At 61.8% G+C, this 16,852-nt stretch overlaps 1 protein-coding gene across 13 annotated transcripts; it reads left to right on the top strand.

Annotated features, from left to right (window-relative positions):
- The first annotated feature begins 35 nt into the window (after positions 1-35).
- UCKL1 (uridine-cytidine kinase 1 like 1) lies at positions 36-11,300 on the top strand. Of its 13 annotated transcripts, none has more exons than XM_027559210.1 (15): positions 36-189; positions 5,700-5,890; positions 6,125-6,231; positions 6,342-6,512; positions 6,593-6,664; positions 7,306-7,495; positions 7,615-7,676; positions 8,244-8,260; positions 9,897-9,995; positions 10,076-10,169; positions 10,257-10,319; positions 10,403-10,525; positions 10,665-10,772; positions 10,855-11,011; positions 11,122-11,300. In XM_027559210.1, exons 1-15 carry the CDS (start codon positions 77-79, stop codon positions 11,199-11,201), a joined length of 1,647 nt encoding a protein of 548 aa, XP_027415011.1. In that variant the 5' UTR covers positions 36-76; the 3' UTR covers positions 11,202-11,300. The 13 variants fall into 13 exon arrangements, with proteins under 13 accessions (XP_027415011.1, XP_027415006.1, XP_027415005.1 ...); XM_027559205.1 differs by lacking the exon at positions 8,244-8,260 and adding an exon at positions 8,976-9,100 and having other exon boundaries at positions 37-189; positions 5,703-5,890; XM_027559204.1 differs by lacking the exon at positions 8,244-8,260 and adding an exon at positions 8,976-9,100 and having other exon boundaries at positions 37-189.
- The last annotated feature ends 5,552 nt before the right edge of the window (positions 11,301-16,852 follow it).

Here is a 16,852-nt window from a genome sequence, read left to right as displayed (position 1 = left end):
ACCATAGCTCCCGACAGCCTGAGCGGCCGTCCCCCAAGCCCCGCCCCACCCCTCCCGCGGAGAGGCCCCCGAGCTCATGGCTGCGCCCCCGGCCTCGGCCGACGCCCCCAGACCGGCGCCGCCGCCCCTCGCGGCTGGAGATGGGCCAGACCGGCCGGAGGGGAAGACCGAGACCACGTGCGAGGACCGGTAGGCGCGGCGCGCCCCTCGTGTTCCGTGGGAGGACCGGCCCAGGGATCCGGGCCTGGACCAGCCAGCGTTCCCCGTGGCCGGTCCCCGTGGCCTGGCGGGGGAGGGCCCTCATGGACTGCCGCGGGCAGGGCCCGTATGGGGGCTCGTTCTGTCCCGAGCCGACGCGGCGCCGGGCCTACGAGCGCTGGGCTGGACTGTTAGCCTGCCGGATGCTTCCAGGTGGTCAGTTCGTTCCGGGACCCATACAGACTCGGCCTCCCAGCTGAGGCCAGAGGTCGTGATGCTGGGTGGTGCGGGGCACGGTGTCTTCCAGTTCCCGCCTAGGCACCCGGACAGTCGCGGCTCTGGGGACTTTGCAGGAGGGGACATTGTGGCGGAGAGGCGGAGTTCTGTCCCCTGGCTGGGGAGGCAACTCCCGCTCACAGCCTCTGGGGCCCGGACCCAGGAGGCAGAGCAGCGCTCAGGGGAGGGCTGGCTCTTCACTTCCGGGTCTGAACACCGCCCCACCCCCCTCTCCCCGCCTGACCCAGCGCTGGCCACAGGCTGGGTCCAAAGAAAAACTTTTCAGCCTGGCGGTGTATCTGGAAAGTGCCAAAGTGCCATGGCTTGGACTGCTCAGGACTTGGAGCTGCCAGCAGAGCTGCTGGGCAAGCAGGGAGAGGGTCTCAGGCCCCCTGCGCCTGAAGGAGCCTCTGGTGTCCCTCCAGGCTCACAGCCTCCTGGTCAGCAGTGACTGAGATCCTGGCTCGGATGACAGGGTGGGAGAGGAGGGACCTGAATCTGTGACACTTGTTAGTTCCAGAGAATCTGATGTGTCGGAGACCAGATAAACTCTTGAAAAGAGCGCCCTCTGCAGACATCAGTTGGCAGCGGCTGGCGGCCCTGCCTGGTGCACAGATGGAGTAGTGGACCTAGGTGCCCCTGGCAGGGCCAGGGTGACAGTGGTCTTCCTCCTAAAAGCGTGGTCCCCAGGCGACAGGAGGGGAGCCAGGGCCTGTGGGCAGTAAGCACAGACTAGCACATTCTCCCACAGAGCCTCATGGAGTGGCCCTGAAGCTTCTGGACATCTCGGGGAATTTCTCATTACACCCTGCCTTCTCTTCTCTGGGATATTCCTCAAGCACGTGCCCCCCTCCCCCCGCAGTTCCTGCACAGCCCTACACACCTCTCCACCCTGACGCAGTCCCTGCACACCCCCCTGCCCCCCAACCCCATGGTGAAGGTACCAGAGCTGCCTCCCTTCCTTGTCTGGGTGTCTGTGCAGGTGCCTCCGCACTGAGGCTCTCGCCTGACCTCGGCTCCACTTTGCCTTCTGTGGTCTGCATGAAGGCTTCTTGTGCGCCTGGCCTTCCGGAAGGGACCGACTTTCCCTTTGCACTGGAGGTGCTGGTGGACTAGTGAGCACCCTTTGGGCTGTCTCTGGTGGGGTCCAGGTGGACACAGGTCTGGGAGCTGCCACTGGGCTAGTGGAAGGAAGCTGGCCTACTTGCTCAAAGCAGCGGGAAGGAGAGGGTCCTGTAGGGGGATTCCCAGTGGGAGGAGTGGTGACTGCAAGTCCCTGGAGCCTACTGTACCCCTTCAGGACTGCAGCCCCCCGGCCCCAGTTCTGTCTGCCCAGATTTCTGTTCCTGAGCTTGTCTGGGCCACCTACCCCCAGACCAGGCCCCAGTGGGCCAGCTGCTCTCTCCTCTGACTTCTTTTACTCACTCGCCCAGGAAATTCTCCTAAAGCAGGATGGGGCTCAGGGCCCCCTCTGCAGCCCTGAAACTGAGCAGGGCAGGTAGGGTGGGGGTGGGAGGGAGCAGCTCCTGGTGGGTGGGGGCAGACCTGTTACCCCAAGGTGGTGCCCAGAAGGGGCTTCCTCTGAGCCCTGAAGCAGAGTAGAAAAGCTGGTGTATGGACTGCATTAAATCACAGGGAGGAGGCTGGGGACCTGGGATGTGAGTGAATACTGCGGCCACACACCAGAGGGCCTGCTTTTCCTCCTACTGCTGGCCTGGGGCGTGGCTGTGACCCTAGTTAAGCACTGAGCACTGATGGTGGCCTTGAGGGATGTGCTGGAGCCTTCCTGGGGGAGGGGGCAGTTATTCTTGGAGGAGGCCTCAGGGGGGTAGAGTTTCAGGTTGTTTATGCTTTCAGGAGGCACCTGGGGCAGGGGTGGGGCGCTTAGCTCGGCTTTGTGCTGATAGCTCAGCCTAAAGACACCTTTGCTTTCCCTGTCTTGGGGCTGGGGGCCCTGCGCCCTGCGGCCCCTGGGAGGTGGGGTCTGGGACTTTCTCCAGGGTGTTCCGGATGGGGTTCCTTAGCCAGCCCTGGCCGGGCAGCATGCCAGCCTGAGCGCAGGAGGGGCAGCTCACCCTGATGCTGGCCTGAGTCTGCCTGGCTGTTCTCCTCGGCAGGGTCAGTGCTATTAATATCAGGCCAGTGCACAGCCCCAAGCTGGTGATCCTCTTATGCCTGTGGCCTCGGCCCCTGAGGCTGGTGGTGAGTGTTGTTGCTTCTCTTGGGGCCTCTCACCCGTTGGCCCCCCGACTCCCAGTGGGCAGCCTCTCCCATCAGGGCTCGGACCTCACTGCAGCTCCGCACTGGTTGTGTTGCCCACCCATGGAGGGGCAGCTCAGGGGGCTCCTGAGCTGTCCTGAGGGACTGCTGGGAGCCTAAGAGGCAGTGCAGGGACACCCCTGCACACACCTGGGGTCATCCTGCCATCCCGGTCTCCCTCGTGTCCTGGCCATGAGCAGCCCCGCAGCTTACCCTGGCATCCGGGTGTCAGGGTGCTGGACCCTCGGAGCAGAAGGCAGGTGAGTGGTAGGCCTGCCGTCTTCCGGTGAGGATTCCTTTTTTCACTGTGTCTCGGCTGCCCCCAGCCCCGTGCACTGTCTGGTGGACACCAGGGCAGACAGGCCAGGCAGCTAGGCAGGCCTGCCACCTGCAAATGTCAGCTTTGCTTGGGGCTCTCAGTTATCGGCTGACCTTTGTCCATTATGGTTTGTAATCCCTTGGGTTGACATTGCCTTTAGTCCTTGCGGATGGCAGCACCCTGACATCTGAGAGCAGGCAGGTGAGGCCTTGCATGACTTTCCAAATCAAAGGTTGTTTTCTTGCCAAAGTGGGGAGAGGCCTGCTCTGGAGGGTGCAGTGAACGGAGAGCCTGGCACTTGGGGAGGTGGTGGGGCCTGACTTGGCTGCCGGCTGGATGCTATTCAGACCCATTGCCAGCCCTCGGTGGGCGGCTTTCTGGCAAGGTCACCCCTGCTTACCTTCAGCTCTTCCCTGAGAAGGCATCCCTCCCAGGCTGTCAGTACCGCAGGCCTCGGGAGCAGTGGTGGTGGTGGTCATCGTCACCTCAGTGGGATGAGGGTCAGTCACCGAGAGAGGTGATGCTCCTGCTGGGGCCCCAGCTTGGAGGGAAAAGTGGGGGGACGGTAGTAGCACTCGCCCAGGCCTCCTGTCCCACGCCGGTCCCGCAAGGCGGCCTGTCTGTCCCAGAGCCTGCTCGGCATGATGTCTGGTCTGTTGGCAGAGCCTCTCTGCCCCTCTGCAAACCCAGGTTTCTGTGTTGGCATTTCCTTTTCAAGTAGAAGGCACAGACTGGACTTTTTTTCCTCTGGGGGCATGTGGAGCTCCTCTCCCCAGCTACGGGCCATAGGTCACCTCCAGGGCCTGGGGGTTGCTCGCAGGTTGGGGGCAGCTATATTTGAGCCCTAAGGCCCTGTGCTCACTGCTGGGGGCCAAGCGCAGCTAGCAGAATGGCCAGCGGTGCCCTCTGACCAGGGTCTGGAGACATCCAGCTTGGAGGAGTGTGACACCGGGCATGCCAGCCCTGCCCCGTCACCTGGGTGTCCTGCTGTATGCTCTGTGCTCAGCTCCACAGACGCGTCGTAATTGCTTCCTCAGAGCCGCAGAGGCGACACTGGGGGCAGAGGCCAGGGAACCCGGGCTTGCTCCCCACCCACACCATCCAGATGACAGAGCACCAAGGCAGCCCGGCGCTCTGTGTCCCCTGGGACAACGCTGCACCTCCTGTCACATCCAGCTGACGGTTCTCAGCTGCTTCAGTTGTGCTGACAGGGCCTCTGTGCCGTGGAAGCCGCTGGTGTGACTCATCACGTGTTAGCCCTGAGCTAATTCCTCTCCCCGCCTCCCCCTCCATATACACGTGGGCACAGACGTTGTCCTCCTGCCTCTTGGCAACACTGGGTGCACTGGGAGCCACACAGCTGGGAATGCCAGGGGAATGCTAGGTTATCCTGAAGTGAGCCAGACGGCCCTGCACTCCTGGGGACATCTCCCCAAGGCCAGTTTCACAGCGCCCTGTACCTGGCCACATCCTGGCCACGATGGTAGGCTATAGCAGTGACGGCGAGCTTCAGGGACAGACCAAGGGTTGGTTTGGTTTTTGATCATGAAGGAGCATGTGCTCATAAAACACACACACCTGAAGTCCTTGCCCCTGACCTTGGTGTCTGAGGCCGGAGCTTGCTGTCTGTGCTTCCACCTGACAGGCGTGTGCTGGCCTTTACGGCTCATGGCACTCTGCCTTCTCACCTGATGGCACATCGAGGACGTCTTCAGTGTGTGGCTCCTTCTCAGGCTTTGACCCGTATCTGAGCAACATCCATCACTGGGCTCTGGCTGCAGGTGGACATGTCCTACCCGGGTTGTCCAGAGTGCCCTGGTTCCTTGCCTGGATTGTCAGCCTGTTTTCGGCGTCTCTGGGGCAGGTCTGCAAGCTGACGCTGTGAGCAGTCCACTTGCTCTCTCAGGCAGTGACTTGAAGCGCCTTCTCCCTAAGCTGGTCCTGTGCCTAGGGCCACCTTCACACGGGCCTCTGTGTCCAAGTCTGTCTCCCGTCTGATCGCTCGGCCAGGCTGACAACCTGAGCCTCCCCTGTTGTCCCCTCAGGCCTTGGGGCCTCGAGCCAACCATCATGTCCATGCCCCTTTGGGGTATAAATCTGCCAAGAAGTCAGCACAGCTCTGCTCACTGGAAAAGGCCCCAGTGGGGTCTGCCTCCCTCCCCCAGGTCAGGTTTCCACCCCACCTCAAATGCAGCCTTTCCACCCTCTTCCCTGTACTTGGCACGGTGCCCTGGGTCTCCCTCCTGCTCCATCCTCTCTCTCTGGAGCCCTTCCCTCTGTGCCCAGAAGGATGGCAGGGACTGGGTCTCACAAAAGGAGAGGGCTGCCCCGAGTGTGTCAGGGGAAGGAACACAGTCCTTGATGGGTCTTGACTGTCCTTGGCGTGACCACCTCCCATCTCCCTGATGCCCAGTCCACGTGGGAGGAAGAGCTGGGCCAGGACAGTGCTCCCCTGGTGTCCCCCGCTGTCCCCTGGATGGATGGGCTGCAGCCGGGTGTGCTGTGCCCCTACACAAGTCTGCTCATTTTCACCATGCCTACGTGCGTGCATAGGGGCACCACATGGACTAGTCACACTAGTCCTGATGTGGGGTGGCTGGGGGCTGATGGCCCTGGGCCAAGACGACCGTGTCCCCCTTCCCTACAGCAGCAACGCGGAGTCCCTGGACAGGCTGCTTCCACCTGTGGGCGCGGGGCGCTCACCGAGGAAGCGTACCACCAGCCAGTGCAAGTCTGAGCCGCCCCTCCTGCGCACGAGCAAGCGCACCATCTACACAGCAGGGCGGCCACCATGGTACAATGAGCATGGTACCCAGTCCAAGGAGGCCTTTGCCATTGGTGAGCATGGCTGTGGCAGGAAGGGTGGGCCAAAGCTACCATCTGGTGGGACCCCCGAGTAGAGGGGTGGGACCCACCTCAATGTCCAACTCCTGTGCTGGTGTCTTGTGACTAGCACTGCTTGGGCCCCTTGGTCCAGGTCAGAAGAGGCTGTGTGGGAGTGGCGGGCACCACTGGGACTCATCTGTGAGCTGGGCTGGGCCACTGTGCTCAAGGTCTCCACCCCACCCACAGGTCTGGGAGGTGGCAGTGCCTCTGGGAAGACCACCGTGGCCAGAATGATCATTGAGGCCCTGGATGTGCCCTGGGTGGTCTTGCTGTCCATGGACTCCTTCTATAAGGTGCGGGTGCCCTGTGGTGCAGGCTGCCTCTCGGAGGCTCGTGGCCCCCGCCCTGGCCTGGGGCCTGAGCCTGCAGCTGCCCCCAGCTCCTCCCCTCCCCTCCACCGCAGGTGCTCACCAGGCAGCAGCAGGAGCAGGCTGCCCACAACAACTTCAACTTTGACCACCCAGATGCCTTTGACTTCGACCTCATCATCTCCACGCTCAAGAAGCTCAAGCAGGGCAAGAGCGTCAAGGTGCCCATCTATGACTTCACCACCCACAGCCGGAAGAAGGACTGGGTAGGCCGTGGGCTCGGCTGCACTGGGCTGGCGCAGGGGCCCCAGGCCGATTTGCTTTGACACACACGGTTCCTTTGCAGAAAACTCTGTACGGTGCAAATGTCATCATCTTCGAGGGAATCATGGCCTTTGCTGACAAGACGCTGCTGGAGGTGAGAACAGGCTCCAGGTGGACGACCCGGGTCCTCCTGCAGGACTGGCCTTAAGCACGCTTCCATCCCAGTTCCCGTCCTGTGCTGAGGCCCAGGGTTGGGTGAGCTGCCTTGTCTCCTGAATCTCACACAGCCCCTTTGCGTCACGTGGCTGCCAAGGTCAGAGCCACATTTGTGTGGGGTAGGTTCACGTGTGTGTGCGCACATGTGTGTTCTTACCTGGGAGGGAACTAGCCTCTCATGTGGGCGCTGTCCGCAAAGGCATCCTGTCCTCTTGGCAGCTGCCCCGCAGGTGAGACCCTCCAGCCAGGCTGCGGATGGCTCCTTCCCTGCTCTGAGCGAGGTCTTTGCCTGTTTGGCTCTGCCCTAGGCCTTGCTGCTTGTGCTGGTCCCGAGTGTGAGTTTGCTCAGGCCCTGGGAACCCCACTGCCTGCTGTGCATACACACACACTCCACACATGATGCACACCAGACACACATTCAGCCACACCACACCCTCCCCACCCCAGAGGAGCCCTGAGGGCCTTGTCCGCTCCTGGGCCCACACCCAAGCCAGGGTCTCTGCCAGAGGCCATCCCCTGTGGCCTGTGCTGCCCTGCCAGTGTTGGCCCTCAGCTGCTCACTGCACCTACCCTCCATAGCTCCTGGACATGAAGATCTTTGTGGACACGGACTCTGACATACGCCTCGTGCGGCGACTGCGCCGTGACATCAGCGAGCGGGGCCGGGACATCGAGGGCGTCATCAAGCAGTACAATAAGTTTGTGAAGCCCGCCTTCGACCAGTATATCCAGCCCACCATGCGTGTGGCAGACATCGTGGTGCCCCGGGGTCAGCCTGCAGGGCCATCTGGCAGGGAGGCAGGGATGGGGGGCACAGCCAGACATTATCCTCCCTCCTGTTCCCCTGAAGAGTAGGGACCGGACCTCACCCTCCTCCTTCACCCCTAGGGAGCGGGAACACAGTGGCCATCGACCTGATAGTGCAGCACGTGCACAGCCAGCTGGAGGAGGTGAGCCACAGCTGGCCCCACTCCCACACCCCACAGCCCTACCAGCCAGCCCCCACTGCCACTGCCCAGGGCTACCTGTCCAAGCAGCCCCATATTTACTGGCCAGGGGCAGCTGGGCTCCCTGAGGGAGTGTGGGCCTTGCAGGGACGGGTACAGCCTATCCCTTTCAGCCCTTCTGGGTGACTGGGGTTTTGGCACCGGGTCCCTTGTCCCCAAAATCCTAGAAGGTCACACACCACAGGCTGGCCATGGGGGCCACCTATCCCTGGGGTTGGCTTCACAGTGGGGTGCTTGAGGCCTGCGAACAGAGCTCCAGGGGTCCTGGCTCTGACATCCCGCCCAGAGGTAACCGTGTCAGACCACAGGAAGCTGACCCTCTCCCATGGCAGGCAGCCCCTAGGACCCTCCCCTCCGGGGCTATGGTGTGTCTGCTCTTGGGTGGGGGTGGCCCGGCTGGCTGAGGCACACGGTGGCGACAGGCCATGCCGTCCCATGACTTTGAGGTGAGCGGTGCTGCCGTCTCTGACACCCACCCCATTCCCTTGTGTCTCCTTGTCGCTGCCGCAGCGTGAGCTCAGTGTCAGGTAAGAGTTCCCACACCTGTCTGCACAGATGGAGGCATTTCCAACATCCACAGGGAGCTCGGAGTCTGGGCTGTCCCCTCCCACCATGCCCACCCTCTGTGGTGGCCCTGCCCCAGGCACAGAAGGGGTGGTGTGGTGGCTCCCACACTGCTTCTACCTGCCCTTGCCAGGTAATTCAGGCCCAGAGAGGTCAAAGGACCTGCCCAACATCACATAGTACCCTGACCTCTCTGGAGGCTTTTATCTGACTTGGGGCTGGTTGTATATGGTCCGACTCCAGGGCACAGCTATCCTGAGCCAGCACTCCTGGGCCCCAGGGCAGTGCCACCAGCCCGTCCTGCAGCTGAGGGCCTGGGCCTGCCCCTTCTCTGCTTGAGCCAAGAAGCCAGTCTCCTCCCCTAAGCGGTGGTGAGGCACCTCCCCCCTTCTCGTTCCGCGCCCCCACCCCCACCCCCACCCTGCCCCGTGGGATGCTGGCCCACCCTGGGGCTGGAGGCAAGGCGCAGAGAGCCAGGTGGAGCCCTCAGGAGTTCTGGGCTGAGTGCCCTTTCCGCCCACAAGGCCGAAGATAGTGCCCCATCCCTATGCAGCAGTCTCGGAGCCCGGAAGCACCAGACCGAGCCCCGAGCTCCAGCTGCGTTGGAAATGCCTCCAGGCCGGTCGCCGGCCTCCAGCTTCCTGCCCACGCATCAGTCTCCGCTTGCCTCTCACCCAGCCCAGGGCTCCAGCGGAAGCCTTGGTTCAGAGACATAAAAGTTTCCAGGAAGCGTGGCTGCCTTGGGTGGAAAGGACCTGCAGGGCCGCCTGCTGTGGACTTGGCGGGTGCTCGCAGGCCCAGGGGTGCGAGCTGCAGGGTCTTCCTGCCACCGCCCCGCCTCCCTCCTCCCCCAGCCTCCTGCTCTTCCCCAGTCCAGCTGGTGGCTGCGGGGACCACGGTGCTGCCGCTAAGTGGTCTTCTCTCTCTCTTCTTTTCCTCTTTGTAAACCCTGGGGTTTCCTGCCTTGTTCCCTCCCTGACCTACTCTTCGCCTCTTCACCTGGCGGGCAGAGGAAGCTGCGCTGGGATCTGTGAGGACAGAGTGCTCTGGCCGTGGTGCTGCCCGCGAGCTGTGTGCCGGCGCCCGCAGGCCCCGCCCCCCCCGCTGGCCCCGCCCCTCTCCGCTCCAGGCCGGGGCAGCAGGGGCTGTGAAGCCAGCTCTGCCCCTCTCCCGAGGGGGCTGCGCATCACCTTGGGGAAACTTAGGCGGGGCTTGGCCTCAAAGCTCGGCTGTTTCCCCTGGAAGAGGGGTCCTGAGGTTGGGGACCAGGTGCCCAGCTTGGGGGCAGAGATTCGTCTGCCAGGACCCGGACCGGGAGGGCACCTGGAGCGGGGAGGGAGGCTCGCCCGAAACCCCTGCTTCCAGCCTAACGGTCAGCTGCTCTGCCTTCCACCGTGCCCTTTAACCCTTGCCTGGCTGTTATGGGGGAGGGCATCCGGGAATAGGGGCCTTCCTCCAGATCAACTACTGGGAGGATAGCCCCCACCCGGCACACTGCGGTGCGCACCACTACTGCCCCCCGACCCCCAGCCTGCAGCGGGAGGGTAGGGCTCTGGGGGAAATGCCCTCCTTGAGTTCCCAATCGGTTTGTGTCCTCAGAGCTGCTCTGGCCTCGGCGCACCAGTGCCACCCCCTGCCCAGGACGCTTAGTGTCCTCAAGAGCACGCCGCAGGTGCGGGGCATGCACACCATCATCAGGTGAGCCCCCCCCTCCCCTCAGGGCACTGCGGGCGGGCGAGTTGCCCTTCCCTAACCTGGCGAATGACCGCCACCCACAGAGACCGGGAAACCAGCCGCGACGAGTTCATCTTCTACTCTAAGAGGCTGATGCGGCTGCTTATCGAGCACGCACTCTCCTTCCTGCCTTTCCAGGTCTGAGGACGGGGCTGGGGGAGGCTGGGTAGCAGGGAGGAGGAGAAGAGGCTCCTCACCCTCATGCCCCCATCCTGCCCTGCACAGGACTGTGTGGTGCAGACTCCACAGGGTCAGGACTACGCCGGCAAGTGCTATGCGGGGAAGCAGGTACCAGGGGCCTGGCCTGCAGTGGGAGATAGGTGGAAACTGGGGAGGCTCAACCTCATCCCCAGCTCAACCTCATCCCCCAGATCACCGGCGTGTCCATCCTGCGGGCCGGCGAGACCATGGAGCCTGCACTGCGGGCCGTATGCAAGGACGTGCGCATTGGCACCATCCTCATCCAGACCAACCAACAAACTGGAGAGCCCGAGGTGAGGGGCCCCTGGGAGTGAGGGAGTGGAACCTCGGGGAGGGCGGGGTACGGGTGGAGCCAGAGGAGGGGGTGGCGGTGGAGTCCCCGAGAGCCCTGGTGGGCCTTCTGGGACCTCCTGACCCTGGGGCCTCCTGCAGCTCCACTACTTGCGGCTCCCCAAGGACATCAGTGACGACCACGTGATCCTGATGGACTGTACAGTGTCCACGGGCGCGGCAGCCATGATGGCTGTGCGGGTGCTGCTGGTGAGTGAGGGGGAGACGAGGAGTGGGTGTGTGGTGGGGCCGGGGCGGGTCCAGGGCCGCAGCTCAGCCCCTCACCCCACAGGACCACGACGTGCCGGAGGACAAGATCTTCCTTTTGTCACTGCTCATGGCGGAGATGGGCGTCCACTCGGTGGCCTATGCCTTCCCCCGCGTTAGAATCATCACCACAGCAGTAGACAAACGCGTCAATGACCTCTTCCGCATCATCCCTGGCATCGGTGAGGCTGCCTGGCCTCCTCAGTGGCGCTCAGGGGTGGGGTGGGGTGCGAGGGGGTGGGCAGATGGGCCTGCCTGAGACCCCACCACAAGGACCTGCTTTTTCCCCCAGGGAACTTCGGTGACCGCTACTTTGGGACTGACGCCGTCCCTGACGGGAGCGACGACGAAGAAGGCGGCTCCACTGGGTAGCCACCCACCTGCCCCAACTCCCCACGCCTCCCTGTCTCCCTTGAAGCTCGGAGTAGAGATGTTAATTTATTTTAATTAAAAAACGTGTTACCCATGTAACTTGTCTAAACATTTTATAAAATAAAGCTTTAGGGAAAGGAAGCCGCAGCCGGTGAGCGGGGTCCAGGACTGTTGTCCCACCTGGACCTGGCTTGGGGAGCAGGCCCCAGGGCTGCCCCAGTCCTCAAGTTCTGAGGCCCCCATGGAACTGGAGGACTGAGGGAGCCTGCCCTCCACTGGGTTCTGGCCAGGGCCCTGCCTCCTCCCGCCCCCAGCCCCTGCAGGACAAGGGGTCCTGGTCTTGTACCTAACTTTCCTCGTGTCCAGGCTTGGCCACATTTAGGAGAGGGCAGAGCTCGACCTGCAACTCCTGGACCTGCTAGACAGGCCCTTGGTGGCCACCTGGCCTGGACCTAGGGCTCTGGGTCTTACAAGGTGTCAGCAGCCTCTACAACCACTACCCCCGCCACCCCCACACCCCGCGTGTTTGTCCCACGGCAGGGGGCGCGGGTGGGGGGAGGAGACTGGTGTGCGGGTGGCTGAAGGAAGCAGTGAGGAGTTCGTGCTGGCCACAGGGGCCCCACTTGCAGGGGAGACGCCGGTGCCTCAGCGAGCCGGCCACATTGTCAGGGCCAGAAACCACGTCCGGCCCTGCCTTCACAGTTTTTGGGCAAGGGTACCCGCTAGGGTGCAGACCTGCCTGGCTCACAAACCTGAGGCAGGTTCCCAGCTGCAGTAGGTGGGCTGTCAGAAGCCCCCACACAGATGTCCCCTCCACCTCATGGCCTGGTCTCACTCTTTTCTGCCCTCCTGGTCTCTCTTGGTTCCCCGCCCCCCTCACAAAGGCCATGTCATGGAAAAGCTAGTTGTGGGGCGGGGACAGGAAGTCTCTGGGTGGGGGCCAGGCGAAGGGCAGCAGATAAAGGCGGGAGCTTGGTCCAGAGGTGGTCAGGCGCAGGGCCAGAGGAGCGACACAGCCCTAAGGTCGGCAGAAGGGACCTCTCCCCCACAACCTGGTAAGTGGACAGCTCCCCGCTCCAGCCCCGTCTCCAGGGCCAAATTTATTCATTCATTCATCCTGTGCTCTAGTGCCTGGAGCCTGCAGCAGGCCTGGCCCTGCTCAAGTGCTGACAGGCAAGGAGGCAGAGATGCCCTTCTGTCTGGCCAGCTCTTCCCAGATGAGAAATGAGGCAGACAGTTGAGCTGGGCAGGAACTAGGTCATCCCAGGAGGGGCCCCCGAGTCCATCTAGAGGCTAACTAGCTCCCAGAGAAGATATCAAAGCCACACCTGCTCATGCGTGTGCAAAAAGCACATGGCCCCAGACACACACATGTGTGATGCAGCTCAGGGCTCTCACCCTACTCAGCCACCAGCCTGTGGGTGGGACAGCTTCCTCCCACTTCCCCAGAGTCAGTGGTGGCCTAGGACCAAGCCCTACCCCCTCAAGCTGAGGGTCCCTCACCAGAGACATCTCCCGGAGACAAGGTCACAGCTTAGGGGGGTTCTTGGGCCACATCCTGCCAGGACCCCCTGAGGGGTGGCAGAAGTGGTCACCTTCCAAACAGACCTGATGAATGGGTCTTTGGGGTGCCACTGGAGAAAGGGGCAATTCCTCCAGCCTCAGGGAGCCTCCCAGTCGCAGAAACAGCACCAGGGTTCAAGGTCCAGGACTGGAGCCACTGGGGACTTCCAGCATGAGGAGAAGCTGGGTGGTGCTGGTGGGGCCAGAGAAGCCCATCCCCAGGCAAACCGCTCAGGCTGCGTGCCAGCTGGGACTGATGAGTGGCCCCTTGTGTTGCTCTCTGGGCACCTGGGCTGCTGTGGCCCCAGGAGAGGCCAGGGGGTGGGGGACGAACCTGAGGAGTAGCTGAGGGTGGGCCTGCAGCCTGGAGAGACCCTCAGAGCCTGGGCCAGGACAGACCCCGAGCCCCTCCCTCACTTGTCCAGAGGCTCCTGGGACACGAGGTGAGGAACCCCAAAGAATAATGAGCCTTCGAAAGCCCCGTCAGCCGCCTGGGCGGTGCCTTCAGGACTGTCCAACCTGAGAATGGTGAGCATCCAGGGACAATCTCAGGTTTGTCAGCCCGCAAGGTGCCGTCCCCTCCCCAGCAGCAGCAAGGGGCACATGGACTCCAGCAGAAGGGTGTGTACTGTCTGGGTAAGGATTCCACCCATCAGAGTGTCTCAGTTCTCCGCTGGGACACCAGGAGTCAAGAAGAAACCGCCAGATGCCAGTGTCCTGGGTTTGGCTTGATACAGCCTGAAGTGCTCCAGGGTGAGTCCCAGTTAGAGTCGTTTGTACATGTTTCAGCGCTGAGCCCCTGTACGAGGCAGCCAGAGACGCTGCACGACAGGCTGCATGGTGCTGGGACACTTCCAGACCCTCCAAGGTCAAGCTGAGAGCTGGGGCGGGGGCAGGAAGGGAGGGGGCCGTGGATTCACTTTTGAAGGAACAGGGCAGGGGGCAGCAGGTGGGTTTTAGCTGTGCTTAGAAGGGTGAGAAAAGGGCAACTAGCAACGGGGTTCGCGGGGACCCAGGTGTGTGACCCCGAGGAGGGCCCTGGTTGGGAGCCCTGGAGAGCAGAGCGAGGATACATCCGCTGGGGCGGCGGACAGGTGGGTGGGCCTAGTTCCCTGGCGAGGCCCTGGGCGCGGGAGCTCACCGGCTGGCTTCCAACTGGGGGCGGAGAACCGCCCCGGCGTCACGTGTCTGGGGGTGGGACTGGCGCTGGCTTGGACCCTCCCCAACAGCCACCACGCCCCCTAGTCCCAGCGCGAGCCGAGTATCCCAGCGCGAGCAGAGTATCCCGGCCCGGGCCTGCTGGGGGCCGCGCTCCGGGACGGAAAGAGAATGGACAGGACTGGAAGGAGCCGCGGTCCAGGGCGCCGCGGGTGCTGCCTCGGGGCCCCCCGAAGTTCTGGGGAGCCTGAGAAGGGGGCCTCCCTGAGACCGAGGAAGCCCAGTTCTCAGGACTTGGAGAGGATGGGTGACCGGTCGCGCCAGGGACAGGGGTTACCGCATAGCGATGGGATCTTCCCGCCGGGACGGGCCGAGCGGGGTCCTCGGGGCCCCGAGCCCGACCGACACCGGAGACGCTACTCCAAGAGGGCACGTGACTGCGGGCGCGTCCGGCCCCCCGCGCCCACGTGGCCCGCGCTCCCCTCCGGGCCGCGTCTTGCCAAGTTGTTGCCGGGTTTCCTTGAACCAGGAGAACTCCCGGGACCGCTGGCCCGTCGCGGGGCCTTAGTCTGCAGCTGCCGCTTGGGTTCCTGGAATAAAGCTCATCACGCGGTGACGTCGAAGGCAACGTAGGCGGGGGAGGGGGCGGGCTGCCTCGAAGCCAGCGTAGGGGAGCCCACGCGATACGGCCCCGCGCTCAACCTACTTGGACGCAGATTACCTGCGCCAGGTCTGCCGGGAGCGAGTGGGGAGACGTGAGCCGCCGCCACCGCCCACATCCCCATGGCAGACCCGCCCCTCCTCGTGGCCAGGCCCCACACGCCGAACACGTGCTGGGTGGGGCTGCCTCTCGGTACTTCCCGGGGGTGTGGGAGGTAGGACAGGGAAGGGAAGCGGGAGGTGTCCCTAAGACCGTACCCACACGCTGCGACCACGACTTCTGCTAAGAGCCCAGGGTCCTAAGACTGGGCACAGAAGAGCAAAGGGCACTGGGGGGACTTCGTCCATGCCCGGGGCCCTCAGTCCTCCTAAACAAAGGCCAGGAGGGGCGGAGGTCCCGTTGCCCACCACTCTGCATCCCCATCATTAAACATTGGTTTCGTGTTGTCACGTCCTATTTCTGTCAGTATCTCAGGTAGAAAATACTGAAAATGAGGAAAAACGTCTGAGGATGCTCAGGCTGGCAGGGAAGTAGGAAGGGGCCTTCCTCTCTGAATGTGCAGGGCATTTGGGGCCACCTATCACGGGGAGGTTTCCAGAGCCTGCCCAGTGGTAGTCCCTGGCCAGGGTAGCGCAGCTCTGCTTCATCAGCCAGGAAATAAAACCACCTGTGTGTCCTCAAGTGACAAGACCACCAACCACTTGTGGTTGATTCATATGATATATGCTGTACAGAAATTAAAATAACCAGATGTAGCCACATGGATTAAAAAAAAAAACCTACATTGAATGAACACTCACAGTGATTTAGTGCTGTACAGTTTATGTAAATCTTAGAAATCAGTGGTACATTCCAGATGCTGACACTGGTTGTTGTTCAGTAAGTAGCTAAGTCGTGTCTGACTCTGCAACCACATGAACTGTAACATCACTTCTCTGTCCATCACTGTCTCCCTGAGTTTGCTCAAACTCATGTCTATTGAGTCAGTGATGCCATCCAACCATCTCATCCTCTGTCACTCCCTTCTCCTCTTGCCCTCAGTTTTCCCCAGCATCAGGGTCTTTTCCAGAGTCAGCTCTTTATATCAGGTGGCCAAAGTGTTGGAACGTCAGCTACCCTGACACTGGTAGGCAGGGTTTAAAACCATAAACAGAAGTGGGCTGAAGTGCCTAGTGGCCACGTCTGGATCCCCGGGAGAGAGGTACAAAGGGGTCTTTATTATGTTTTCCCTTTAATTCTTGGCTGTTCTGGATCTCCCTTGCTTTGCACAGGCTCTCTCTAGTTGTGGTGGGTGGGGGCTGCTCTTTATTGAGGTACACGGGCTTCTGATTGCAGTGGCTTCTAGTGTGGAGCACAGGCTCTAGGCACACAGGTTTCAGTACTTGCAGCACTCAGGCTCAGTAGTTTTGGTGTGCAGGCTCCAGGGTGTGCAGGCTTCAGGAGTTGTGGCACACAGGCTTAGTAGCACCATGGCATGTGAAATCTCCCTGGGCCAGGGATTGAACCCATGTCCTCTACATTGGCAGGTGGATTCTTATCCACTGTGCCACCAAGGAAATCCTCTTTTTGGGAAAAAAAAAAAAAAAAATCCACTGGCCCACCAGGGAAGTCCCTATCTTTTTGTGGAAAATCTAAATTAAATTACTTCATGTTTGTTATGTCCAAATAGTGCTTCCAGGTGTTTGTTATATTATTTTTATGCTTTAATTTTTTTTTCAAATCATTTCTGCCTTGCTCTTCACTAAGACCAAAGACACAGAAGAAAGATCAGCACCCCCACCTGAGGAGCACAGCCAAGAGGGGCCAATACCCGCTGCGACGTGGAAGGTGACACCTGCAGCCAAAGACTGGTGTTTCTGGAGGCAGCTGCTCCCTACCGTCTTGTGGAGCCAGGGAGTCAGACCCAGGGGCCATGTGGCTTAGGGTGGCCTCTGCCACCTAATGCCAGGGTCCCCAGGGTCTGAGCCATCCTGATGTGAGAAGGCACACATGGTGGACATGAACACCCAGACACGGACACCACGGGGCAGAGATGGAGCCTCCTGCAAGAGCCCAAGACTGGATGCTTGTCTTGGGGGTGAGGAGACAGGTACAAAGGCAGCTGCCTGTACTGTGTCCAGGGGTGCCCGATGGGGCACAGGATGTCACCTGCCCCTCTCTCCCTACCATCAACCTCAGGAGGGCCAAGGAGGTTAGCTGCCCCCAGAGTGTAAGACTCCCCCCAAAATAGGATTATGCAGGGATCATTAAATAAGACATACACCTGGTC

Source organism: Bos indicus x Bos taurus, chromosome 13, assembly GCF_003369695.1.
Source record: "Bos indicus x Bos taurus breed Angus x Brahman F1 hybrid chromosome 13, Bos_hybrid_MaternalHap_v2.0, whole genome shotgun sequence".
NCBI classification, from domain to species: domain Eukaryota; kingdom Metazoa; phylum Chordata; class Mammalia; order Artiodactyla; family Bovidae; genus Bos; species Bos indicus x Bos taurus.
Note: the sequence above shows the minus strand (reverse complement) of the source record. Positions and strands in the feature narration are given on the sequence as shown.

Excerpts from the sequence above, each read along its gene's own strand:
- UCKL1 (XM_027559204.1), top strand. The coding sequence starts at position 77 with ATGGCTGCGCCCCCGGCCTCGGCCGACGCCCCCAGACCGGCGCCGCCG. Across the intron at positions 10,170-10,256 it reads TCTCCTTCCTGCCTTTCCAG|GACTGTGTGGTGCAGACTCC; the intron begins GTCTGAGGACGG and ends TGCCCTGCACAG. Across the intron at positions 10,526-10,664 it reads AACAAACTGGAGAGCCCGAG|CTCCACTACTTGCGGCTCCC; the intron begins GTGAGGGGCCCC and ends GGCCTCCTGCAG.